The sequence below is a fragment of the Notechis scutatus genome, chromosome 1 (assembly GCF_049901735.1).
Source record: "Notechis scutatus isolate UNSWTSFEM ecotype Mainland chromosome 1, rNotScu1.2, whole genome shotgun sequence".
NCBI lineage: Eukaryota > Metazoa > Chordata > Lepidosauria > Squamata > Elapidae > Notechis > Notechis scutatus.
In genome coordinates this window covers 55,368,606-55,395,710 of record NC_142009.1, presented here as the reverse complement: position 1 = coordinate 55,395,710, position 27,105 = coordinate 55,368,606, and the positions used below count along the sequence as shown (strand labels likewise).

General features: G+C 38.3%; 1 protein-coding gene across 1 annotated transcript in view; it reads left to right on the top strand.

The window, feature by feature from the left end:
• ENAH (ENAH actin regulator) overlaps positions 1-21,709 on the top strand; it is a 74,071-nt gene extending 52,362 nt beyond the window's left edge. Inside the window, exons 6-14 of the mRNA XM_026682162.2 lie at positions 6,990-7,751; positions 9,923-10,227; positions 10,504-10,637; positions 11,027-11,081; positions 11,287-11,335; positions 13,322-13,388; positions 13,940-14,018; positions 15,959-16,016; positions 18,796-21,709. Of these exons, the coding sequence (XP_026537947.2) occupies positions 6,990-7,751; positions 9,923-10,227; positions 10,504-10,637; positions 11,027-11,081; positions 11,287-11,335; positions 13,322-13,388; positions 13,940-14,018; positions 15,959-16,016; positions 18,796-18,833 (1,547 nt within the window). The 3' untranslated portion in view covers positions 18,834-21,709. The remainder of the gene's footprint in view (positions 1-6,989; positions 7,752-9,922; positions 10,228-10,503; positions 10,638-11,026; positions 11,082-11,286; positions 11,336-13,321; positions 13,389-13,939; positions 14,019-15,958; positions 16,017-18,795) is intronic.
• Positions 21,710-27,105: the final 5,396 nt, after the last annotated feature.

Genomic DNA, 27,105 nt, shown 5'->3' with positions numbered 1-27,105 from the left:
GTTTATGCTTTTCTGTTCCTTTTCTCTTAGTTGTAGCCTCCTCTCTCATGCCCAATAACAAGGTAGCCATTTTCAGCTTTGAGTCTGAGCAATGTGGTTTCAGGGCCTAGAGGAGAAACATATGATTGAAGTTATTTTCAAATCAACTGGATGTACAGGGAAAACATAGCATATATGAGGCAATATGAATTATAAACTAAGCTTATACTACCATATTTTTCATACAATAAGACACACCTGACCATAAGATACACCTAGGTTTAGAGGAGGAAAACGGGCAATGATAAAGACAGAAGAGGCAGGGTTCAACATTGTAAAAGGACTCCGCCTCCATGGCCCATATTTTTCGCTCCATAAGACGCACAGACATTTTCACCCACTTTTGAGGTGGGGGGGAAGTGTGTCTTATGGAGCGAAAAATATGCTATGTATTTAGTAGCTATATTCTCTGGCTGTTTTATTCACTAATTTGATAACAGAAGATAACTTTTAACAGCTAGTTGTCTGTAATTGCATGAGTAGCATGATAATTTAATAACGTTAATAGGCTGATCACATGAAGATTTTTTCTTAAATCTTTTGGCAGCTATATAGATAATATTTTAGATTAAGTATTACATGGATTTAGGTTATATTGTCAGTGCATAGTTGATTATTACATGTTTAATGTGACCAGAAAATTGAATTATGCAGATTGCATTCTTTCAAAGCTTTCTGTTTCAAAAAATTATTGTAGAAATCTGTAGTGTAGAACTATTTCCAGTTTTCAACAGCTGTATATGGTGTGTGAATTTTCTTTTGAAGTTGAATGGCTCAGGGATTTATGTGGTGCAAAATCTAATCCATATTTTAGAATGATAAGAATAGTTTCTAGGAGCTAATTATTGTTGTTATTTAGTCTTAACCTGGCCATACTATATTTTCAAATACAGTTTGTGAAAACTAATTAAAAGCTACCGCTAAAATAAAACACAATTTAATATTTGGATGACTGTTTGCTCACTTTGATAGTTAAACTGCCATAAATCTTAAACATAATCAGAGTTTTCCACTTACTGTGAATATCTCTGAATACACAGTCATGTGAAGAACTAAGTACACTCCATCTAATTTTTTCTTTTTTAATATATGTGAATATATCATTGTTATTTTCATTGAAACAGTATATAAAGATAAGGGTGGTATAATTGAACAAAAAACCTGAATAATTGACTGCAATAATTTATTAAACAAAAATTGACAGGTACATCATTTAATTCTGTGGAAAAAGTTAATCTCCAAGATCCCTTCCAGCTTTATGATTCTATGTTTGCCTAGATCCTCTCTAATGATTTTTTAATAATTTGTACCTGATCCTGGTGCACCTGATTCTAATTTTAGCTCTGTGAGATAGGGATACATGTATGTTTGTGAGGGAGTATTTACTTTTTTCACAAAAAAATGCCTACATGTTTATTTAAATTATGCAATGGTGTAAGTGATACAGAGTGTAATTGGTGCATGACATTTGTTATCTTATATCTCCTTTATCAATATTGTTGAAATGATCAAAGATCTGTATATTAAAATATGTTGAAACATTCAGTAGGATATATTTATTTTTTCACATGATAGTAAACCTAGAGAATAAGTAATTCATTCTCATCATACTATAGACCATGAATCTAAACATGTACTAGTGCTTTATAGCTTTGTAGAACCTTTTTTGTAGTAAAACACGATTAATTTGTGCAACTTTGCAAATGGCTATTATTAGCTTACAATATTTTTCTAGTTTCCCTTCCCACACTTATTACTCATTATTCAGAAATATCAACTGCTTAAAACAATAAGTTATTTCAGCTAAAAAATACACATCCTGCCTTTTAATCTAAAAAGCCTTCTTAATCCTGACAAGCAGACACCTACTACAGCTATTTTACATGTTGAATTTACAGCAGTTCCTTTGCCCTCCTGTGTTTCCCGTCTCAGTAGGGTTATTTTAGCTACTCATTTCAGGAAGAATGCTTTCATTTTTTATGCTTGTCATAGATCATTGAAATGTGATATCTACTTTCTTTAAAGAAAACCTGTGATTTTAGCGGCAATTTGGAATGTAGTGGGCAGCCCCTAGCCAACCTTGTCTGGTTTTAAAAAGCTAAAGAGGCTAAAAGCTTATTAGCAGCAGAGCTTTAGTCCAGATTGGAAAGTCTTGCCTTGGAAGAAGGCAATAGTAAATCATTTGTGTTGTGTTGTTACCAAGCAAACCAGATGAACATGTTTATATATTTACTAGGAAGTGACATTATCCTAAAGGAGCCTTTATTTTTTTTGTAGATATCTGAGAGAAAGTTCCAATGGAGCCAGTGGGATTTACTTCTGAATAGGCTTAAAAGTTTGTGAACCTTTTTGAATTTTCAATGTTTTTGCATAAAGCACAATCTGTTTTCCACACAACTGCTAAAACTAGGTAAAGAGAAACCGGTTAAACAAATCAGTCAAAACACATTATACTTGCTCATTTATTTATTGAGGAAAATTATCCAAAGCTAAATATTCGTGTGTGGCAAAAGGATGTGAGCCTTTGCTTTCAGAAACTGATATGCTTCCCTTGGGCAGCAATAAATAAATGCAACTAAATGTTTCTGATAATTGTTGATTAGCCCTGCATATTGGCTTGGAGGAATTTTAGCCCATTTCTACTTACAGAACAGCTTCAACTCAGGGAGGAGTTGGTGGGTTTCATTATATAAAGTGCCTGCTTTAGCTTCTTTCACCATATTTCTATAGGATTAAGGACAGGACTTTGACTTGGCATTCTAAACCATTAACTTTCATATGCTTTTACCATTTTTTGGTCATAAGACTTGCATATTTTAAGTTGTTGTCTTGCTTGCTGCATGACCCACTTTCCCTTGAGCTTCAATTTACAGACTGATACCCTGACATTTTCCTCTAGAATTTTCTGGTACAATTCAGAATTCATAGTTCCATTGATGATGGCAAGCCATCCTACTTCAGAGGCAACAAAGCAGTTCCAAATCATGATACTACCATACCATGTTTCACAGATGAGATAGGATTCCGGAGTTGAAATACTGTGTTCTGTGTTTACTTTTGGCAAACAACATTTTTCATTGAAGCTCAAAAGTTCTATTTTGGTCTCATTCATTGACAGAACGTTCTTCCAGAAGTCTTCTGACTTATCCATGTAGTCTTTTGCAAAGTGTAGGTGGCAACAATGTTCCTTTTGGAGAAGAGTGACTTTCTCCTTACAACCCTGCCATGCACACAGTTGTTCAATCTGATTATTATCCAATTGAATGAATCATCTGACTCTAATTTCTCCTTCAAATGAACTGATAATTTAGAGGTTCACATACTTTTACCTCATACAAATGTATAGCTTCGGGCCATTTTCCTTAATAAATCAGTGAACAGGTATAATATTTTGACTGATTTGTTCAATTGAATTCTCTCTATCTCAAAATGTGAGCTAAATGTGAATCAAATGTGACTTTCTCCACACTTAAAATATAGAGAAATGGTCAAGAAATATAGAGAAATATGAAAAATTCAAAAAGAGTCACAAATATTCTAGCACTATTGCAGTACAGTTGCATTACTTTGATTCAGAAGAGTTGTTTTGGAACATAAACTCATATTTTTTCTAAGATAAATTGAAAAAGAACAAAAATTTTCCAGGTTCATATGGCTACTGTAGTTGTGTGGTTTTGCTGCCATTGTGCAGTCCTGAAAGTTCTGAAAATAGTTGTGGCTGCAAAAAGGTGCAGCTGCTCCTGCATATTCCTTCTTTAAACTAAATCTAAGCCCTGGTAGACAAGGTTATATTATTCCTGTAGTAAAATTATACCCTCCTCCTCTGTAAAAACCATTAAGATCACTAACCTACAAAAGTAATAATGTCTGATCTAGGATGATTGTTGAAATGTGGTAGGAGACTGGCAGTGGGCTTCCCTTGGTGTCTTGTACCATTTCTGTTTTCTAGCTCCGTGTTATGAATCCCAAGACCTGGTCATTAGATTCTTGATGGTCCTGGTCTCAGTCTACTGCCGTTAATATCAGATTGACTAATAATAAGGCTCCAATTCAATATTTTATTTTGAAGGAGAGGGCCAATCTGGTTTGAATTACAGAAACTTGAGGGTTCATAGAAAGAAGTCATCCTGTTTTATAAACATATCTCCCTAGGATGTAAGCATTAGCTTTAGTTCAAGGACAAGGATGAAAGAATGGCTGCTGTCCAGGAGAATTTTATTGCTTTCAGAGGCACTGTCCCCTACATCAGCGGTCGCCAACCGGTGGGCCTTGAGAAAATTTTGGTGGGCCGCAGAAAAATCTCACCCCCAGAGCACCCCCCCAAAGCAATTAATCCAGGCTGCACAGAAACACAAGGCTACTCAGCTCACATGGCCCGGGGGAACCCTCCCTGCCCACTCACTCCTTACCCGGCAAACTTGTCTGCTAAGTTGCTATTTTTCCTTTTTCCGACCATCATCTGTTCTGCTGTGTCAGGAGATTTAGATTAGCTGGGAAGCTAATCTATGGTTGGATTTCTAGCTAAGCACAGCCGAACCTCCCTTAGGACTGAAGGTTTGCTTGCAAGCAAATTCAGTGCAGACTCACGGCAAGCAAATTTGAGAGACAGAGCTAGCCGATGGCAGATGGATAGATCACTGAATGATTCTGTGAGCAACTCAATCTGCCTGCTTTGTCTGATTTTAGACAAAAGTTGCTTTTTTAATAAAAAATACAATATTTACATACATGGTGTGTTGTGAATTACTTTTGTGAGTTTGCTTGCTAGCAAATTTTATGAGTTTGCTTGCTAGCAAATTTTATGTGACAGACTGAGCTAGCCAATGGCAGATAGATAGATTTCTGAATGAATCTGTGATTCTATGAGCAACTCAATCTGCCTGCCTGCTTTGCCTGATTTTGGGTTAAAGTTGCTCTTTTCTTAAAATAAAAAATTCAATATTTACATGCATGGTGTGTTGTGAGTTAATTTTATGAATCTGCTTGCAAGCAAATTTTATGTGACAGACTGAGCTAGCCAATGGCAGATTCTCTGAATGAATCTGTGATTCTGTGAGCAACTCAATCTACCTGCTTTGCCTGGTTTTGGGTAAAAGTTGCTCTTTTTTTATAAAAAATTCAATATTTATATAAATATTTATAATGTTTATATACAAGCCATGCCCAGCCAGTCACATGACCACCAAGCCGTACCCACAGATTAGGCCATGCCCACATAACCAGTTAGTCGTCCCTGGTATCTAAAATTATGAGTTTGGTGGTCTCTGAGGTCCAAAAGGTTGGCGACCTCTGCCCTATATAACTGTTTAGAGTTAAAGATCTTATTTGTGAGGTTAGGAAATATATATAATTTCTGCATCTCTACAATAACCTTGTCTGAGCTGCTCTATTCAATTGTTGGACTGGTGGTAGAATGTCGCAGGCCTATGGTTCTGGGGAACTTCATTCTGCCATTCTTTGAAGGTGGGTTTTATACATTTGGTTCAATTTGGGTATCTGATGGACCTAGTTAGGATTCAGAGGGCACAAGGCAGTATACCTGAGTATCTGATATATTGTTTAACTAAGGCCTTAGACACTACTTAGAATGAGTGTGCCTTAGACCGGATTGTGCCTTGGTGGCCTCTCTAAATTTGTGGAAGTCATCTGATTTTCAGAAGCATTCCATGAAATAAAATGGAAGAGTAGACTTCTAGAACAATGCTAGAAGAAAAATAATTATTATTCTGACCATACATAGGTAAGAGCTTTTGTACTACTGTACACTATGGTACAAAACCAGTAAGCAGGAAAACAGAGATATTTTGCTACTCTTATCTTAATCTGCACCCATAGATTGCCATCCAATAGCCCTATTTAAGATGACTCAATTCTTGCTGATGACCAGTGTACCAGTGTAATGGAATGTGTGGATGACCTTGTGGAATGAGGGGAAGAGACAAGAGAAGCAGGAGCATTGGTTTAATGGTCAGAGATGGAAATTTAGGAAGGGCCCACTCTCATTGGTCAGGTAGTTAAAAGTGGCAACAGATTTAAAAGATTCTGTTAATGTAGTCTTTAAAAAAGTAGAATTAGTTCATCTAGTTGTTTTTATTCTGTTAGATTTACCTGGAAAGGTTGACAACCAGGGTTAGAGGGAGAGGTGCCACCCTATGTTTAAGAAAGCAGCAGTTTACCCTCTCCTCAAAAAGCTAGTCTTGAAATCTGACCATTCTGGGTAATTTCTGATCTGTTTCCAACTTTCCCTTCTTGGGGGTACATCATTACATTTTATGCTTAGGCAAACTCACATGGCTGGATCCAGGAAATGTGCCGGCAGTTCTTGTTTACTGGCCACTCATTCAGCAACTCTTCAAAGTTGGAATGGTACTGAATGAGTACAATCTACAATCAGTCTTCACAGTTTTCACCATTGCAGTGCCTTCATGGTCACTCCACCCAACTTAGTGTCCAGGACTGGTATTTTCCATAGGATCACTTTTTTTCCTGGCATTTATGTGTTTGTACGTTGTTGTTTTTATGTTTTTAATAGTTCATTTTATTATGTGGTTGTTATTTATTCATTATTATTGATGTGCATCACCCTGAGTCATGTGCTAAATAAGGCAGCTATGTAAATACATAAATGAAGGAAATCACTACAATTAATTCCAACCAGCTAATTTTTATGATTATGGTTTGAAAGCATATTCTGTAGGGCAGCTTCTTTTGTAGAGAAAATGTGTGTAATTTTAGATATTGATGCAAATATGAATGTCAAAAATGAATTAAAAATGATACTGTATAAACTCTCCTAACGGTAATTTACTTGTGCCTAATCCTCTGGTACTAACTATAGTCTGCGTTGTAAATATCGTTTGAATGCTGGTTTTGTTGCTTCATTAGCTCCCTTTTTCTCTCTCTTTCTCTCCTCTTTTATCCTGCCTTTGCTGATGCTATCTTCTGTCCAGCTCCATCTTTTGACAACTCCCTGTATAATCCTTCACTTCCTGAATATGCCAGTTGCCAGCCTCCTTCAGCACCACCTCCTTCATATGCTAAAGCAATGTCAGACTCTACTCCGGACTATGCTATAGTGACTTCTGCACAGTCAGTTTCCTCTCCCCCTACACCACCACTAAGGCACTCTGCATCACGTTTTGCTACATCTTTGGGCTCTGCCTTCCACCCTGTTCTTCCCCATTATGCTACGGTTCCTCGTCCAGTAAATAAAAATTCTCAACCACCTTCACCTGTTAACCCCCCTCCTTCTTTGCCTCCAACTACCAAGTCAACTACTTGGTCAGCTTCTAGTTTTGCACCCCTTCCTCCTTCACCTCCTGTAATGATTAGTAGCCCTCCAGGCAAAGCCACCGGCCCCAAACCTGTTCTCCCAATTCCTGTTTCTGTTCAGTTATCTCAGATGTCCCCTACTGCACCTAATGGTCTTCCGGAATTGGCCAATTATTCAGTTTCTTCACCATCTACCTCAGGTCCAGCACCACTACCACCATCTTCCTTTCAACCTCTCTCAGTCTCTGGACTTCAAGCTTCTTCTCCAACCTCCCCTAATGCCTCAGCTCCCTCATCCAAGCCTAGTGTTCTCCCTTCTCCCTCTGCAGCTCCCCCTGCCTTTGTTGAGAACTCTCTAAACTCTGTGCTGGGAGACTCCTCTGCTTCTGAGCCAGTCTTGCAGACAGCCTCTCAGCCGGCTGAACCTACGTCTCAGCAGGGTAAGGTTTCTGATGTTGATACTAATTAACTAATTAAAAATGCACTCAAACTAATTTGCATCCCAAACTCGATTTATCCTGAAGAACTAACACTTTTAAAGCTCTCCTAATCTTCATATATCCAACCAAAGTTTAGCAATATGTTAAATTTATCAGTGTCTTTGGAAAAACACTTCGGAAGAATGGTTTGCTTACTTTTTTGAAATAGTTTCTAAACTGTTATTTGTGGGGAAGGGACTTACTGAAAGTAAACATAAGACTTGATTAAATGAAAAATTATGACCGTGAATTGAGGTTTTTGTATTTTAATATTCCTTAAAATATTTAGATTTACTTTGTTGTTTCTTTTGAGAGCTTTTCCATTGATATCCCATTATCAATAGGGAATAGAGAGGATTAGAAATGGAGAGAGATAGATAGACAGACAGACAGAAAGACAGACAGAAAAGACAGAAAGACAGACAGCAGGTTCGTTCATGTCATTTGTATATATGGATAACTTTAATCTCCTCTATTTAATCTATTTAGCTGAAAATTCTTAGGAATCTAACTAATGTGGTTTTTATAAACAGGTTTTGTGATAAATTAATTGTTCTTCTATCATATTTACCCGAAAGGAAGATGAGGGGTTTTTTTCTCCTCCAAATGGGATTGAAATGAGAGAGTTATCTTACATTTACAGTAAATATTGTAATAGAGAAAACTCTTTCAGAAGGAACAGATATGAAGACCCTAGTCACTATATGGAGTGCCTGTAATGGAAATCCTGCCTGCCATGAGTTCATATCCTGATTTTTAAAAAAACAGAATTATCAAATCATGAAGAGAACTTCCACATAGAGAAAGGCTCCCCATTACAGGCATTTATTTATCTTCAAACATCATTCCTAATACACAATGAATCTCTCCCCACTACTGCTAAATAGAGTAGACTAGGTGAAACAGCTTTTTTCAGCATAATAGCAACTCATGCGTACTTACTTATGAGTAAGCACAATTAAACTTTATAGGATTTACCACAGGGTGAACATACATAGTCTAATGCTTATAAACCATAGCTTTCTTCAGATAAATTATTTGTGTTTATGTGAGTGTTTCTGAAATTGTGTGGGATGGAGAATCAGTTAATTTAACAAATGGGGAGCTTTTCAAACAAAGAAATAAATAAATAATCCTTAGTATGGGTTCTTTTTTATTTTGGAGAGGAAGTACAGATTCTGTGCACATGTGTGTGTGTGTGCACAAATGTCACATATACAAATTTGTTGGTGAAAATAAATCTTCAGGATTTCTTGCCTTTCAGGTTGGCAACTCTAATAAAATAAAAAAATGGTGAAGTATCTAAAATGTTTGCAAGTGCTTAATTTTTCTTCCATTTAATTATTATTATTATTTTGAGAAATAGCTGAAATTCAAGATCATATTCCTATCGGGTAAATATCATTATGTGGGGTTATTTTTTGAGATAAACATCTAAGGGATCTCTTTTTTCCAAATAAGTCATAATTCAAGTTTAGGCAAAAAAACCCATCATGATGCATCACGATACGTCACATGACACGATTGAGTTTGACACCTGTGTGATAATGTATATTTCCAGGCAAAACTATATCCCAATTATAGAATATTTTTGGTTTTATTGATGCTGCTGGGGAAAATCATTCCATCAACAGACTGAAATGTTTTAACACACTAATATATGTTTTATTAATACTTCGGGGGGGGGGGACCAAAAGCATGAAATATGAATGGAAATATAAATATTACTTTCTGGTATTTTGTATTTAAAACAAGCTTGAGTGATAGAATTGGAGGAATGAAGAATGCACCTTTTTAGGTATACAAAGAAGGCACAAATGATACTGCTGTAATTCAGTTTAAAACTAAAAGCTTTTCCATTGTTACCCTTGACATAACATTATTTTCATCATTATTTTATTTAAGAAATTTTGAACGCTTTCTCAACAAAATGGTTTATGTTAGTTGAAGCATATGAATTAATGTGGCTGGATGTTTTTCTGAAATGACATTGACCGGTTTCCAATGAAAGCCACGTTAGGATATATAAAGTCTTTTCATTTGAAGTAATAGAGAATTGGTTTTTTTAAATTTTACTTGGTATCTCAATTCCTGTATTTGGTTTCTGTATGTGTGTATGTATTTTTCACCAGGTGTTACACAAGGACCACCTGCACCTCCTCCTCCTCCTCCTCCTCCTCCCCCACTTCCATCTGGCCCTGTTCAGTCCCCATCAGCAGTCCCACCTCCCCCTGGACCACCACCTCCTCCACCTCTTCCATCTTTAGGGCCACCTCCACCCCCACCACCTCCCCTTCCTACTCAGGTGCCTCTTCCACCTCCTGCTCCTCCCCTCCCTGCTCCTAGCTTTTCCATGGGAATGATGTATGAAGATTATCGACCTTTAACAGGACTGGCTGCTGCTCTTGCTGGAGCCAAACTCAGAAAAGTATCACGGGTAAGTACAATTCAAATTCTAGTTTTTAAAATCAGTTTAAAGTTTCAGATTTTCACAATAATGGCAAGAAATGTTTATAAAATCCTCCATGTGAAGTATAATATGTAATGTTCAGATACAATACAATGACAGCTGTGTGTTTTTCCCCAGCCAAATACAGATTAATTAATTTTAAAAAAATGTTTCTAGGCTATTTTGAAATGTGATGTGTCAACTATATGTTCTTAATAATAATAATGCTACCGTCATCATTGCTTTTCTGCATATCACTTATAGAATGAAGATTCTCCTGTTCCAAGCGGAGGAACAAATTCTGCTTCACCCAAAACAGATACTAGTCGTGGAAATGGGCCACTGCCACTTGGAGGAAGTGGATTAATGGAAGAAATGAGTGCTCTACTTGCAAGAAGGTAAGAATTTATAGTGTTTTTAATGTGTGCACCTTTGAATGAACTTGTGATTCTTGGTGACTATCTGGAGAAATTAGTGTAATATTTTTTTTTAAAAAAATAGTTATTGTGTTCTTCCTAGGGCTGAGATGACTAGCCCAAAGTAATCCAGCTGGTTTGCATAACACAAGATTAGAATGCACTGCCTTCTAGTGCCTTTAACCCCTAAACAAAACTGGGACCCAGCTAAATTTTCACAGAACTAAAAGTGATATCGCACCAAGTCTTGTGATATCACCAAGACTTGTTCTTTTATCACTTTTCTTATCAGTATTTATGTTAGAACAGGCGAATAAGAGAGTCAGATATTGGCAGATGGTAACTAAATACTCTTTCATCCTTACCTGAAGGAGAAGAATTGCTGAGAAGGGGTCATCAGAAACAGAAACAAAAGAAGAAAAAAGTGTAAGTTGAAAATACTCTGACAAATTATATGACATTCTGCAATTAAATCTATGTAATTAAAATATGGCTTCTATATTTCAAATTTAATAGAGCTTGAGATTTTAGAATTATGATTTTCATGTTGGTTCTCAAATTATGAGTCTTTCCTTGAGTCATAAATTTAAGCAGATTTGTAAAATATTTTATTTTTTGTCCCATTGAACAGGAAGAACCAGAGCCTTTAGCTCCCAAGCCTCCTTCAACAAGCACACCTGGTAAGCTGTATAAATTGTGTAACATGAGTTTGCATAGGTGATAACTTTTCTTTTGTACAGTATTGAAATATGTGACATAAATTGTGGTACTTTTGAAGTTGGGGAGAGATTTTGCTTTTTAAAATGGGTTCATCATATATATATATTTATTTCTTAAGTTTTCGTGGGTATTTATATTGTATTCAGCTTTGTTCGGGTATTTTCCCAGGTCATTATAGTTGTGCTTTTAAAGTTGTAGCAACGTTTCGGCAGAATCTCATCTGCCATCATCAGGCTTCTGTATAGTGTTCGTCTGTGAGTCAGACTTTCACAGCTGTTTCTGTTTTAAATTTGGGGCTAGCCTACTGCTGTGCCAGAATGTTTTTTTCTTCATCCTGATTGGTTGGGAGTCTTGGTCTGTGTTTATTGGTCTTGGAGTTTGCTGTGTCCTGCTTGATTGGTGTTTCTAATCTCTTCTGTCTGTTTTGTAGCTTTTTTTGTCTTGATTGGCTGGCAACATTGTGTTTCCTGTATTGGAGGCTTTTAGTGCGGCTTGGCTCCGAGTAAATGGACGGCTATCATTTATTAGGAAGCTAGGTTTCATCTAGGTGCCTGGTTGGGGTGTGTTTGAGCTGGAGGTATCGGGGAGTCTGTTTGTGCCCAGGTGTTTGCCTGGCTTGTGGTGTAGAGATTTTGTTTGTTTGTGAGTGCAGGCTTCCAAATAATTGACAGTCTGGTGGAATCATCTCTTCTATTCATGCTTTCAGGTCTTTTTTCAATCTCTATGGCTTCTCTGATAATTCTGTGGCTGGGTTTTTCTGTAGTGGCTAGGGTTTTGGTGCTATTGAAGTCGATGCTATGACCTGTTGCTTTCATGTGTTGGACTAGTGAGGAAGTGTGTTCTAGCTTTTTTACTGCATTTTTGTGTTCATCTAGGCGGGTACTTATTCTTCTATTGGTCTGTCCAATGTATGGTACCAAAAATGGCACCAAAACCCTAGCCACTATAGAAAACCCCAGCCACAGAATTATCAGAGAAGCCATAGAGATTCCTGTGGTATGGATGGGGCAAGGCTATTTGCAGGGCTGCCTCTCTCCAAATGTTTTTATCCATCTAATTAGAAACACACTTGCAAATTCCTTCACTGGAAAATCTCATCATGCAAACCCAGAAAGCAGGAGTTTTCAGACCCTGTGCTTGCCCTATGGACACCCTCCCCACGAAGTTTAGATTTGCCCTAGCCTGATGGTTTTCAAAAAAAACTTTTTCCAAAAGAGTGTCTAGGCATAGGGATTAGGTTGGGAGCTCATGGTTGCTTTTAATTGACTATCTTGGTAGTCATTATCAGTTTTATATATTTATTAATTACCTTTATTGTCAGAGTACAACATGTGTACAATGAGATTGGCTGAGCCTCCCTTCGTGCACTCCCCCAACACAACTCACAGTGAGGACAGAAGTCCCTAACCCAGACTCAATCTTATTACCCCATGGGACCTTGTGGCACAATGTGCCGACCCTGCAAGTCTGTCATACTATGTTGACATGAAGTTATTTTCTGTTCATATTTATTTTTGTTTTTATTTTGTATGGTATTCTTACTTGTTCTTAGCTGCCCAGAGTCATTATAGTAGATGGGGTAGAAGACAGATTGATAAGAGTACACAGTTCTGGGACACTGGATTAAGCAGTTGAAGAGAAGATAAAAAGATTAGTCGCTGGGCAAGTGGGGGCCAGTAGACTATTAGGATATGCCATAATGGGGGCAGTTGATAGAGGAAATAGGAAGACACATACTAGTCTTGCCCTTCTTGTTCATCTGGATTTTGCTTTGTTCAAAGCTCAGAAAGCAAAGGTGTTTTTTTTGTTTGGCCTACATTTTAGTTCTGCCAAGCAGTGAGTTATTCAAAGTAGTACAAAACACTATTCTCTTTATAAGCATGATAATTCTTTCAGAGTTATCCAGTACATATAAGCCTAAAATTTAGACATTTTATTTCCTGCAGAATTAACAAGAAAGCCTTGGGAAAGAACAAATACAATGAACGGAAGCAAATCACCTATTATCTCAAGGTATTTATCACTTATTTTAAAAACCATTTATATTACCCATAAATGACTGGAATAGAAGAGTTTTAAGTTAGACTTAATTAGAAACTTGTATATTTAAAACCATAAAGGCAAGAGAAGGAATAAAGTATCTTTGCTGTTTTGTCATTTATATTTTTATAAATAATAGAAAACATCCCTTGTGGTAAGGTATGGAAAGAAAAAATGCTCTTGGTTTTCTTGGAAACCAGCTATTGAAACATAGCTGGAAATTTTGGAATGAACCCTTTCTTGAAGATTAAGTCAAATGTAGATTTTTTTTCAGATGTATTTTTATTTCTATTTTTATAACATAACCAATTTTACAGCTTATTTTAGTTGCAGCTGGGAAAGTTAACCTTTAGCCCTTCAGTTATTTTTACATCAATACCTATAATCCCTGGTTAGCATGTTCAATTTCAAATATGCATTAAGAAACTGTTTGATTGTTTGGAAAAATTGCAGTGATGATAAGCAGTGTGGAAATGTCATATTTTGTTGAATGCAGTTAATTTGAATACTGTTTTTGTTTTTAGACCAAAATCTGCATCTTCTGGGCAACCAAATACTAATGGAGTACAGTCTGAAGGACTAGACTATGACAGATTAAAACAGGTAGAAATTTTCTGCTAGAATAAAATTTCTTAGTTTAATATGGCTTATTGTCAACTTTTTAATTAAGTATTTTATTTCTGTATTGAATCAGCAGTGCTTGTGATTAAAAAATGAAAATATTACAATTATTAGGGAATGCACAAGAATGTAAATTATGTACTCCTAAAATATTTTATCATAAGATCTATAGAAACACTGCCTCCAACATCAAAGGCTTTTAAAATGTTTTAACTACTGTGTTTCTCAGAAAATAAGGCTGGGCCTTATTTATTTTTTTTACCTCCAAAAAACCGGCTAGGCCATCTTTTCAAGGGTGCCTTAATTTTTCACCCACACGCCTGAAAATCAAGGGCCATATTTGCAAACTAGGGTGCATGGTGTGGTAGGTTACTGTGTGTGGTGGTGGTGGTGTGTGTGTGTGCGTGTGTTTACACCCTTATCAGTGAATGGCCATGTTCCCGCAACACCCACGCAGCCAACCGCTTTCCACCCTGTGCATCGTGCCAGCTCAGCCTATGCCGGTAGCTCTTGGTCCAGTGCATTGGTGAATCCGCAGACCTCCATTAAGCGTTGAATTCGGTGTGCCTTATGGACACGCTCGAGCTCGGATCAAGCTGTAGCACTTGGAACCGTTACTCGGGAGCCTGCTTTCTTAAGCTGCCCTGCTTGAGAAGGGGTGGGGCAAAGACTCCTGGGTCACTTAGAGGCTCCCAACCCCATAAATGCCCGGCTTTCTGCCGCTGTGTGAGAGACAAAGGCAAGTGGGTTGCCTTTCTGGTGCTCCCGCCGTGGCCATTGCTCCACCAGCTCCTCTTCCCCTGAGCGCAAGCAAGGCTGCTCATTGGGGTTCATGTGGCGGATGGCAGATTCTGGCTCCGCAGGGCGCTGGGGTGAAAATGTGCAGCTCCCGCTTGGGCGCCGCCGGGCTGCGCTTTCGGCCTGCAAGGTGCGGCCAGCAGAAGAAGGTGCAGCTGCCACGTAAGGTAAGAGCAGCTGGCAGTGACGCTGGAAGCCAGGCCAAGTGGGGCAAGTGAGCTTGCAGTCCCTGAGAGGGGCGGGCTGGGCTGCCACTGCGCCCACTTGTACCCAGAGCGGAGCATTGGTCAAAGGCCGGTGCGCCAGCAGCAGACTGGGCAGCTCACTCCTCTGCAGTCCTGCTGGAGGCGTCTCTACCGAGCTCTGCTCTGGCTGCCCGAGGGGATGCGGATGGAGTCCCTTTTAAAGTCAGCTCCCGTGCCCTTGCCGGGGCTGCAGCGGGGAGGGGGGAGCTGGTGCCCTTTGCGTAGATGAGAAAGCGGAGGCATCCGCCTCTTGGTACAGCCTGTCTTTCCTGCGCAAGAGCCCATGGGCCGCCTGACCAAAGCGGTGTGTTTTGTCGCGCCCTTGCTGGGTAAAGTGGGCTGGTGATCCAGAGGAGAAACAGGGTTGTGGGGCATTGGTAGACTAAAACATGCCAAGGAGTTGGGAGACTTTGGCATTAAGATTTTCCTGCAAAAAAAATAAATAGTACCAGATGTGTTCCTGGGACAAGGAGAAGGACTTAAGGCTGGATATCTAGGCTAAGTGAGGCTGCACATAGGATGAGTTCTGCAAGTTCCCCCCCTCCCCCATGTTGCTTCACCTCGTGTTAAATAGGCCCAGATTTTGGGTGCAGGGCTTAATGACATGCGCACAAAGCAGTGCTGGGCCTTCTTATTGGGGGGGTGTATTGTTGGAGAAACACGGTAGATATCAGCATTTGTTCAATTTGGGCATGCAAACATACAAATTTGTAGACATATAAATCCTTTGCATAAAAGTAAGGAGAAGGTTTTACCCAGACTCTTGATTTTTTAATTTCAATAAATGTTATTTTTAATTTAGTTTACATCAGAGAACAGACACTATTTTTGGCAATTTGGAATATCAAAAATAAATTTAACCTTGTTCTATTATCACAGGATATTTTAGAAGAAATGAGGAAGGAATTAACAAAACTAAAAGAAGAATTAATTGATGGTAAGTATATAAATTTGTGATTATTTGGGGAAGGAAGTTCCTATGCAATTTTAGGATGCATTAGAAGTTTGAACATTCCATTTAGTTCATTTTCCCTTCCCAGTCTTTCACTATCATAATTTCAGTTTTTATTGAATGGGTCAGCTTATGATTTTTCAGTTCCAGTAGGAACTCATCAAGCTTCATATCAGTCATTTTGTTTAATTTAATTACTTTATTTCTTAGCTGATTTTTAAAACCATCTCTTCCCAAGGTGTAGCTTACAAGAAATATATATAATGAAAAATTAATATACTGTAGTCATCTATTTTGTCAAATTTATATGATCACTTATCTCACATGAAGTAACTCATACTATACATAAACAATTTTAAGTACAATTTATTATAGATAAAAGTAAATAATACCATAAAAATTAAAAGAAAATTCAGGGAGAAACAAGTCATTATTTGATCCCCCCACCACAAACTATAGAAATATAGAAAAGAGATGCAGAACAAAAACACCTCAATTTTTGCTTCTGGATGTAATTGATAAAATATGGAATTGATAGAATATTAAGTTTGGACTTCATTCTGAAATAGTGGGAAAATGCCATTTTTGGTAAATCAGGCAATACAGTTGTACTGTAATTTATATAAAATGTGTGTAGATTACCCAAAAGATATATATTATGTACATTTTCATCACTTACATAACTTGGATTTTACAGACATCATTTCCCCTCAAATGATCCTTTTAATTTATCATTTTATATTTTACTACCGTGTTTCTCACATAAGGCCGGGCCTTATTTTTTTTTGACCCCCGAAAAACGGCTAGGCCGTCTTTTCGGGGTGACTTAATTCCCTCCTTGCATCCTCGGGTGGGTGGGTGGGCGGGCGGCGACAGCTTGGATGTTCAGGAGACCTTCGGGTTCGGGCCACTGTTGCTTTCCCTTCTCCCTTGCTGCCCCTTCTCCCTTGCTGCCGCGGCGTTACAGCAACACCGCGGCATTTGGCGCAGCCACGTGCGGCCAGTCAGGGCTCCTCCCTGCAACCGGAGCCCTGAGGAGACACTTGGCTTCAGGCGCTCCCGTCTTCCCTTTGCTTTCGAAGGTAAATTATTTTTTTTGAATTATTTTACACAGCCTCCCCTGCCTGAGAGGGCAGCCCAACCCCACGTGGGGAGGCTAATCTCCCGGGGCCTCTTCGGTTCCTCCCCGACCTCCCTACACTGCGCGCCTCTGACGCGCCGGTCCCTTCAGCCCAGCGAGCTCTTCCACCTCAAAGAAAGGCCAGGTGGGCGGCTGCGGAGCAGCAGCAGCGGGTCCGAGCCGCTCGCAGCGGAAACAGCCACCACCCTTAGCCCGACGCGGGGAGAACGACCGAGATTAGCGCCCGCCAGCCCGTCCTTCCCGCCTTTGGAGGCACCTGCACTGAGCACCTCCACGGCCAGCCTAGCCACGCCGCTTCCGACCGACTCCTCCGGGCGAGAGGCAGGAGGAGGCACACACGCACCCGCGGCTCGCTTTCACGGGTCTACCCAGCCCGCACGGCTCTGGCGCGGCCCTGGCTGGCAGCGAGCACCTCCCCACCAGACCCTCCTCTCATGCCTCCAAAGGCAGGAAGGACAGGCTGGCGGGCGCTAACCTCGGTCGTTCTCCCCGCATCGGGCTAAGGGTGGTGGCTGTTTCCGCTGCGAGCGGCTCGGACCCGCTGCTGCTGCTCCGCAGCCGCCCACCTGGCCTTTCTTTGAGGTGGAAGAGCTCGCTGGGCTGAAGGGACCGGCGCGTCAGAGGCGCGCAGTGTAGGGAGGTCGGGGAGGAACCGAAGAGGCCCCGGGAGATTAGCCTCCCCACGTGGGGTTGGGCTGCCCTCTCAGGCAGGGGAGGCTGTGTAAAATAATTCAAAAAAAATAATTTACCTTCGAAAGCAAAGGGAAGACGGGAGCGCCTGAAGCCAAGTGTCTCCTCAGGGCTCCTGAGGAGCCCTGACTGGCCGCACGTGGCTGCGCCAAATGCCTAACGCCTAACAGCAAGGGAGAAGGGAAAGCAATGGTGGAAGGTCTCCCGATATGAAGTGCCCCATCAATGCAGGCAGCACCATATCCGGGCATGCAACAAAAGTACTTCCTAAGGGAAAGCCCCCCCCCCACCATTCCCCCCCCCCATTTCGCATGTTTAATATGGGCCTTAATTTGGGGGGAGGGGCTTAATTTGATTTTATGCCAATAAAACATGGTGGGGCTTCCTATTGGTGGAGGCCGTATTGTTGGAGAAACACGGTATATTGCAGCCACACTGAGGCAAGCAGAAGCAACAACAGGAATCAGTTGGATTTCCATCACTGATACCTATGAATAGTAGTAGCAAATAAGTAGATTCCCTAAAATCTTTCTCCCATATATAGTCATAATTATTATTAGGCAACATAAGCATAAATATGTTTTCAAATTTACCTTTCATGTTTTCATGCCTCTTCTACTCAGTTCACTTTACTATGTATCTTGAAAAATTGTTTCTATGTTTTTGCCTCTCAGTTTTCATCAAATTTCAGTTTGAACATAATTCCTTAAAACAAACGGTGCTATTTGTCCAAATACAGTGTTCTACAATCTTCCCTCTTCATTTTCTATTTACTTGATAAATCAAACATATAAATATTGTGAATGAAACACAATAATACTGTAATATTGGGGTGCTATCTCAGCTTTAATATTTTAATAAACAAGTTTTTTCACATTTTTCTTCATTAGCTAACAGACTGTTTTTTTTTTCCCTTCCCATTGCTCAAATCAGCAATTCGACAAGAACTGAACAAGTCAAATACAGTGTAGAAAGATTAGGACTAAGCTGTTTGGACCACTGGTCTTGCACAAAATCAGCTACATTTTGTGAGCTGCTGGAAGATAATGGAAAAGTATTCTTGAAAGAAGGAGAAAACAAGATTCTGAACTTTCAGACAACAATATGGTGGTGATACACTATTTCCTTTTGCTGCTGTTTTCTGACTTTCAACAAGATGGAAAATAGTCTTAAATTGTGGCAATGATTTATGCAGAAAATCATAAGCCTGTTAGGCAGGTGCATTGAAATGTTTCATATCAATATTGAAGCTGCATATTTACAGTGTATTAAGTTTTTAAAAAGGAGAAAAACTTAAGGAGGCTTTTCAGAGAGGTTTTCTTAGAGAATTTAGCAAGTGAGATTGACATACAACTGTATCTCAGGTAGTCTTCCTATCACATTAGATATTTCCTTGATTTAAAACAAAGTATGACTTCAATTCATAGCATAGATACTGTAAAATCCAATGTTGATGACTGAGAGATCCAGAATATCATGGTATATTGAATATTGGATTCTTAGGATAAGCAAGCCTCTCTGATTAGCCTTCATGAAGTTTTTTAAAGAAAAATGCAAATGCTGCCCAGATTATAAAGATATAGATGCCTTCCTAAAATGATATGCTTTACCAAATCTGAGACTTCTCCTGAATACAAACCAATATGATCAAATGTAAATTGTTAGATTGTTATAGACTTACCATAGGTTTTTGAGCTTTTAATGCATGCAGACATTTTTGTAACATAAATAACCACAGAGTTGGCTTTTAATTTAAACCATTCTTGCATGCCACAAATATTAAATAGCCTTTTTACAATAAGGCCTAGTTAATGCCCAGGCAAAACTTGGGGAGGTGTTGGGTTGGGAATTGGGGCAACTTTTTTATTTAAACAATTTGTATTAATTGCTGCACTATTTTTCCTTATATTGCATGCATGTGTAATAATAAGGAAAATGTGATTTATCAGTAAATAATGTTAAATAGAACCAGGTACTTAATACTTTTTGTATCATTTCATTTGTATTTCAAACTTAGTCATGTTTCAGTAGCAGTTCTTGAAACCCTGCTTTTTGCTTTTTTCAGCTTGATATAAAGTTAAGCATTAAGCATCAGGATAATACTTAGAAGAAATTTTTAAAACAGGCAATGAAAAGTAATAGCATATTATTTTCACATTGGCTACCTACATTTGTTCATTGGATTAAGTTTTGGTATGATCCTAAAATAAATAAATCATGTGTTATTTTTCTACCCTTCTCTATCACTGACCTTAACAAAGTTTGTTTTAACTTCAATTTGTAAATGATCAGTGTCAGTAAAGTGAGAAGAAACAGGATTCGGGGGGAAAGTACTACTCTATTGGTATTTTATGGGTTGCTCTTATTTTTGTCACCATGCATTGGATTTTATTTCACAATTAAATATTGACGTGGAAAAAAAGAAAAATAAAGAAAAAGAAAAAATGGAAAAAGTCTTAAGAATTGATGTAGCAATCTAGTTTTAGAAGGAAGAAAAATCACATATCCATTTTTATCTCCTTCCCCATTTATACATTTGCATTACAATTTTTTAAACTTTTGTGTGTAATCTGTTTTGTGATTTGGAAAAAATATATGTATTCCTGATTACATCTTAAATTCTCCATGTTGCAACAGTGGAATACTGATTTTATATCCTATGCTGATTTCAAAATGATGTTTGAGTTTAATTACTCACTTTCTTAATTTACTTAGTTAACATCCAGTTTAGTTCACAAGAAAGCTTTAACTAGAATATCTTCTCTGAGTATTGGACACCAAAGCAAATAAACAGCCCATTTTGGCTGTTTTCAGACAAACAGTCTTGTTTTCCCTCTTTGTATAAAACAGAAATATGATTTATAACATGTAATCAGTGGCCATGGCTTTAAATTATTTTTTCCATATTCTTTAATTGAAGGCATTTAAATCTCTAAGCAAAAATTGCTTGAAATTAAGAGGAGGCATTTTCATCTTTCGAAAGTAATGTATGTTTAAGCAGTATAAGCTAACATGCTTATTCCTGTCAGAAATCATGTTTGATTTTGTTTGTAAGGAAAATTCAAAGATGGGCTCGCAGAATCTTAAACATGTAAGTGGTCCAAAGGTAAGAACATTAAGTTACTAGATTGTGAATGAAACTGGTGAATGCACTAAACGTTTTGTGCCTTGGTCTAAAATTAATGAGTTCTGTGTAAAGGGAAAAAGAAAAAATGAAACTGAGACCTTGTCTTTCAACATGCATAGTTAACATGATCCTGAACTGAACCATTACAGGAATCTCAGTTTAGTTAAACGGTTAAATCAGGCTGTAATAGTAACAGTTATGCCATTGCCAGATAATCCTGTAAGTAAAATTAGCTACAAGTTATTAGATTCTTTTAATAATTCTTCTTTGAAAATGTAATGATGGTTCCTGTGCTTTTGTAAGTAGATGCCTTAAGCTGAATATGGTTTAGGGGGTCACTTTTAATTCCAGGAAGGCAATGCTTTCCTCAACACTGTGATCTGATCTGTGATAAACCTGTCCTATCATACACAAATGGCTAATAAGTCAACTGAATACAAACTGAATGTACAAATCTTAGTGCTGGTGCTGAAATCTCTTCAGAGTTGTCATGAAAAAAGTTCATTGTTTAAAAGGTTTGCAAGCATCAAGTGTCAATCAAAACTGAAGATGAAACATTAATGAATGTTACAATTTCATGCTTTTAGTTTTACTTCTTTTTGAGTTTCTCAGTTAATTCTCTGCTATTTTTACCATATTGTGTCATTTTAAAATTTCTTAAATGCTAACGTTGTTTTGTTTGAGCAGAAGAAATAAAATTGCAATATATACGTGCTCTTACTATTGTTTGTGAAACTTCATAATATGGGGGGAGGGACTTACACCTGTTTTTTTTTTACATTACCTTTATTACCCTTCTGAATCCATAGCATATTAAAAATACTACCTCAACCAAAAAGTTCATAATTCAACAGTGATGCTTAATGTTCATGTTGATGTTGCTTCTCCACATTGATTTCTCTTCACGTTGTTTGTTTATGCTCTAAATGTATATCTAACTCCACAAAATCACTCACAGAGTTTTGCTCACAACTTTGCCTTTGTTGAGAACTTCACAGTGAATTTCCTGGTTGTAATTCAATAATTTCCATCCTTTTTTCCCTCTTCTGGCATTTTGCTTTGTCAAGTTATTGTACAGTTAAAATTGTTCTGGAAACAGGTTTCTAATAAAATTCTTTATCACATTAGATAATTCCATGTATATGTTTTGACAAGATAGATCCTTATAAAAAGTGGCTGCTGTAAAATGCCCCGTGTGTTTAAAACAATTTTTTAAAAAGTAAAAACACAAGAACCGCATTAATAACAATTTAAAATGTCATTAATGAAATTTGATTATCATAGTGTCAAACAAAGAGTATGACCAAATTTCAGCAGAATAATGTGATGAAATGGGTAGGTTCTAAAATGCTACATTGAAGAATAATGTATAGATTATTGACTGGGGATGGGTGTTATGATGAATAATTGCTAAAATACTAAAAGTGTACTGTATTTACAAAAGCAGAGCTTTATTTTTTCATTCTTTTAATAAAAAGTAGTATAAAAACATTAAAAAAAAATTTTTTTGGTAGATCCCTACTTGTGAATTGGAGGTAGGAGGGAAGATTTCTTATATTCAGAACTAAGCAAGTAGCTGCACTGGAGCAAGGAAAATGGGGAAATTATTGTAGTATCATCTAATCATCCTTTTTGGACCACTGGTCCAGCAGTGTTTTGTGAGCTATTAGAAAGGTGAGTGTTTACAGAAATAACCAGGGGTGGGTTTCTACCAGTTCGCACCTATTTGCTTTGTTAACTTTCTAAGCAGTTCGGAGAAACGGTTGTTAGAAGAAATTACTGGCCTAATCCTGTAAGGAAGGCAGGAAGGAAACATTCTGGTGTTGCTTACAGAAACTGCCTCTCCGTTAACCCTTATTACATTCTTGGCAGGACTAGACTTCCTGTCTCCGGAACGTCTCTGGAGTTTTTTTCCTCTCCTTTGCTGGTACTTTGCTTGTGTAGAGTGACCATTCAAAGTTACAATGGCACTGAAAATAGTGACTTATGACCATTTTTCACACTTACGACTGTTGCAGCATCTCCACAGTCATGAAACACCAGGTGAGGAGATGTGTGCCTTGATGTGAGTGATATTGAGTTGGCCAATAACATGACCACCAAGCCACGCCCACTAAGCCAAACCCACAGAACCGGTTGTTAAAAAATTTGAATCCTACCCCTGGAAATAACCTATATTGTCTGAGGGTGTTCGTATAAACTGGGACTCTGGAAAATCAGGATCCTCAATTGTTGAAGAGCCTCTATGCACGCAGGGAGTTTTTATGGCAAATAGTTTGGGAAGAAATGAGAATAAAGGAGGAACTCCTGAACCATTCTCATAAGAGATGTGGGCTAGAACTTGCTTAAAACTTTCCTCTTCGAATATATTTGGCAGTTAACGATGTTGTATGATGTTGGCGTTTCAGATGATTATTTTTTTAAAATTGAAATGTTAAATTATTGCCTATTATCTAATGCTGTTTCCAATATGCCAGTAAAAGCATTTTTTCTCCACATATCCACATTTTTAATTGCTCTGAATACAATGTTCGAACATCATATTTTTTTAAAAAAATATTATTTTAAAATTCATTTAACTTGTTATAACAATAAATATCATAGTCTTATAATTTTTTTAAAAAAAATCAAGAAATTAGGGGTCCTTGGTGCACTGATGACACTACCTAGTTTGGATAATGAAACATCTGCAAGAAAACAACCAACCTCAGAGAGCAACTAAGACCCGTCATTTCAACCCAGAGCTACAAATAATCCTTAATTGGAATCAAGAAATTAAAAATCAGATGGGCCAGTACCATAGGACAAGTTTTGAAGTGATTCAGAGAGAGCACTTGGTACAAATTGTGTTAACAGCCTTACTGAGGTTCCTTTTCCAGGTACCAACCATGGGATTAATAAATCTCTAGTGAATTTGGGCCCAAACACTTCCTAGTTTTCATAGAATCCAAATTGACGCAAAACCCAGGCCATCCTAATTAGACCAATCTTCCTGCAGAGGTGATTCAATCATAACAGGAAAACCTGATGTTTTCCCACTTATGGAATACTTCTCTGATAAAAACAAATTTATTGATAAGATAATATTTTATGTTGGCCCTGTTCCCAACTGCGAAGATGTGCATTGCCACACCTCAAACAAACCAATTCCAAAGTGGATATTAACATTCCATGAACATCATAACCCTAGAGGTCTCCAGCACTAACTTCAAAGCCAGGAGAGCTTTTAGCTCAATCAGGTATTCCATTACATAAGTGTAGAGCTGATAGAAAAACAAAATCCCAAATCTATCTCCAGCTGTACAACCTCAGTATGAACCAGGTCTCTCACAAGCACCCTGATAAACTTTATGAATCATAATCACACCATTTCCCTGAATGTATCTGCTAGAAAAATCTAGTAAACTTTCTCATCCACCATCAAATCATAGATGACTTCTGCTTTATTTTGTACCAACCTGACATTGCAGAGGAGCAAAATTGAATTCTTCAAAGTAACAGATTATACTCAAATCTGCATACATTTGTGCATAGATGCAAACACACAAAGAAATCTCTTAGGCCAGCATCAAAGTAAGAAAACAATTAGGAATGTTTCTTTTGCCACTTACCAGCCAGATTGGCTAGATCTTCTAAAGCAGTGGTCCCCAACCTTTGCAGGTTGGTGGCCCAGCTATGGAGAGAGAAGGGAATCGGGCCGCACAAGTGGCTGGCTGGTGCACATGCACATGCATCTCAACTGCAAGTGGAGCTATGTGCACGCCAGGCCACCACTCCTGAGAAGCTGTACACACATGTCTGTGCACTGGGTCCATGGCCTGGTTGAGAATAGGCCACAGCCCAGTAGTGGGCCACAGCCTGGGGGTTGAAGACCCTGGTTGCAAAGCAACAAGTAAGGCTTCACTTTGGCTACTTTATCTGCCACCAAGAAGTCAAGTGGAATTTGAACCCCTTCTCCTGTCCCAGCTGTTTCTGGCTTCGTCCTGGACTTGATCCTATTTCTACATTCACAAACATGTATACCAACATCTTTCAACCCTCAAAGCATCTTCCCTGAATCCACAAGGATAGGATCCTCAAGATATTGTCAATGGATTAATAAACTACTTTGAATGATTATTTGCATAATTTTCCCCAAAAAACTCACATGCCTGCAAATAAGAACACAATTCAGTAGGATTTATTAGACGGTAAAACTTGTGAAGGCAGGTTACCCTAATGACATCTATTACTATCTCTCTCAAGCAAACAAAAAAATTCATTTCAGCTAAAATCTTTTAAACTATTGTCTGTGGCAACATACATGGAATAAAATGGGCTAAAGTGATTCATCCTCAGCATAATGTACTTCCTTTGGAATAGGGTGCGACAGAAAGGTTGCCATTCCCAGTAGAGAATTAATTTTATAAATGTGATGTAATGCCTTATATAGTAGGTAATTAATTTATAATACATAGTATCAATTATTTTTTATATTCCTTTTTTAAATATATAGTTTCTGATTTGTAAGTGTATATACAGATAGTCCTTGTTTAACAAGTAACAAGGTCCTGGCAACTTGGCTGTTAAACAGTGCGGTTGTTAACTGAATATCACATGACTACAACTGAGCTTATGATTTTACTTCAGCTTTTCTTTGCATTACATCACCAGACATTATAATGACCCCATATAGTTGGATGCACCCAAATGGTGAAGGTGGTTTATGGAATTCATTAAAAATCTTATATTTCTTTTTCCTCGGTACCCATTCTTTGGAAAGCTTACCCTGGCATTGGAATAATTAGCAAGAAGAGAACTAATGTTTGTCTTTACATTCAAAGGTGAAAAGTGGATTACAAGAGAACAAGCAGATACACAGCAGAGAATACATGTGGAAAGGAACGCACTTGCACCAGCTGTTATGGTTGGGTTGTGAGATCAAGCTGCTTGGGAAGCAAAGAAAATACTTTATGTGAAACTGATTGGGGTCTTGTCAGTGTCAGGCAACAGCATGAGCTGGCAGAGAGATTTAATCAAATGAAGTCACAAAGTGAGGCTTCTTAACTTTCAGATCTCACTTTTTAGGGACATAATGTCTTGTGGATCAGAAGGAGATAGCTTGTTTGGGCACTCTGCGGGGTTGGGGAAGAACATATGGAGGGAAAAAAACACCAGGTCAGACTTAGGAAAATGGGTGCTAGCTGACAAATGGCAAACAATGAACTGAGGGAGATATGCTGTGAAAGTAATAAATGTGGGGATTTTTTATCATTGTAACAGCTGTCCAAGGCAATCAATAAATTGACTTGCAACCATTCATTTAGAGACCTTTCAAAGTTACAACGGCACTGAAAAAAATGACTTAAAACAGCTCCTTGCACTTGTGATCATCACTGCATCCTCATAGTCGTGATCAAAATTCAGGTGCTTGGCAATCAGCATGTATTTTATGACCATTGCAGTGTCCCGCAGTCATGTGATCTTCATTTGCAACATTCCCAGCCAGCTTTTGACAAGACATTCAATGGGTGAAGCCAGAATTGCATAATGACCACATGTTCTTTTAATAACTACTTTGTTTCTCATATAATAAGGCCAGGTCTTATTTTTTTTTGAGCCCCGAAAAAATGGCTAGGCCGTCTTTTCGGGGGTGACTTAATTCCCCCCCTTGCATCTTAGGGCGGGCGGCGATGGCTTGGATGTTGACCTCGGCGTTGGTGGGGCAGTTTGTATCAGGGTCAACGCAGGCAGCACCGTATCGGGGTGTGCAACAAAAGTAGTTCCTAACAGCAGCCCCCCCCCCCCCGCCATTTCCTCCCCATTTCGCATGTTTTAATATAGACCTTAATTTGGGGGGAGGGGCTTAATTTCATTTCATGCCTATAAAACATGCTGGGACTTCCTATTGGGGGAGGCCGTATTGTTGGAGAAACAGGGTACGATGATTTGCTTAACAACCATGGCAAAAAAGTTCATAAAATTGTGCATGATTCACAATTGCCTTGCTTAGCAATAGAAATTCTGGTCTCAATTGTGGTCAAAAGTCAAACACTATCTGTAGCTGTATACCCACAGCCACAACTATATGTGTTTATGTGTAGATCTTTTTAGGGAAAATAACTGTCTTCAATAGT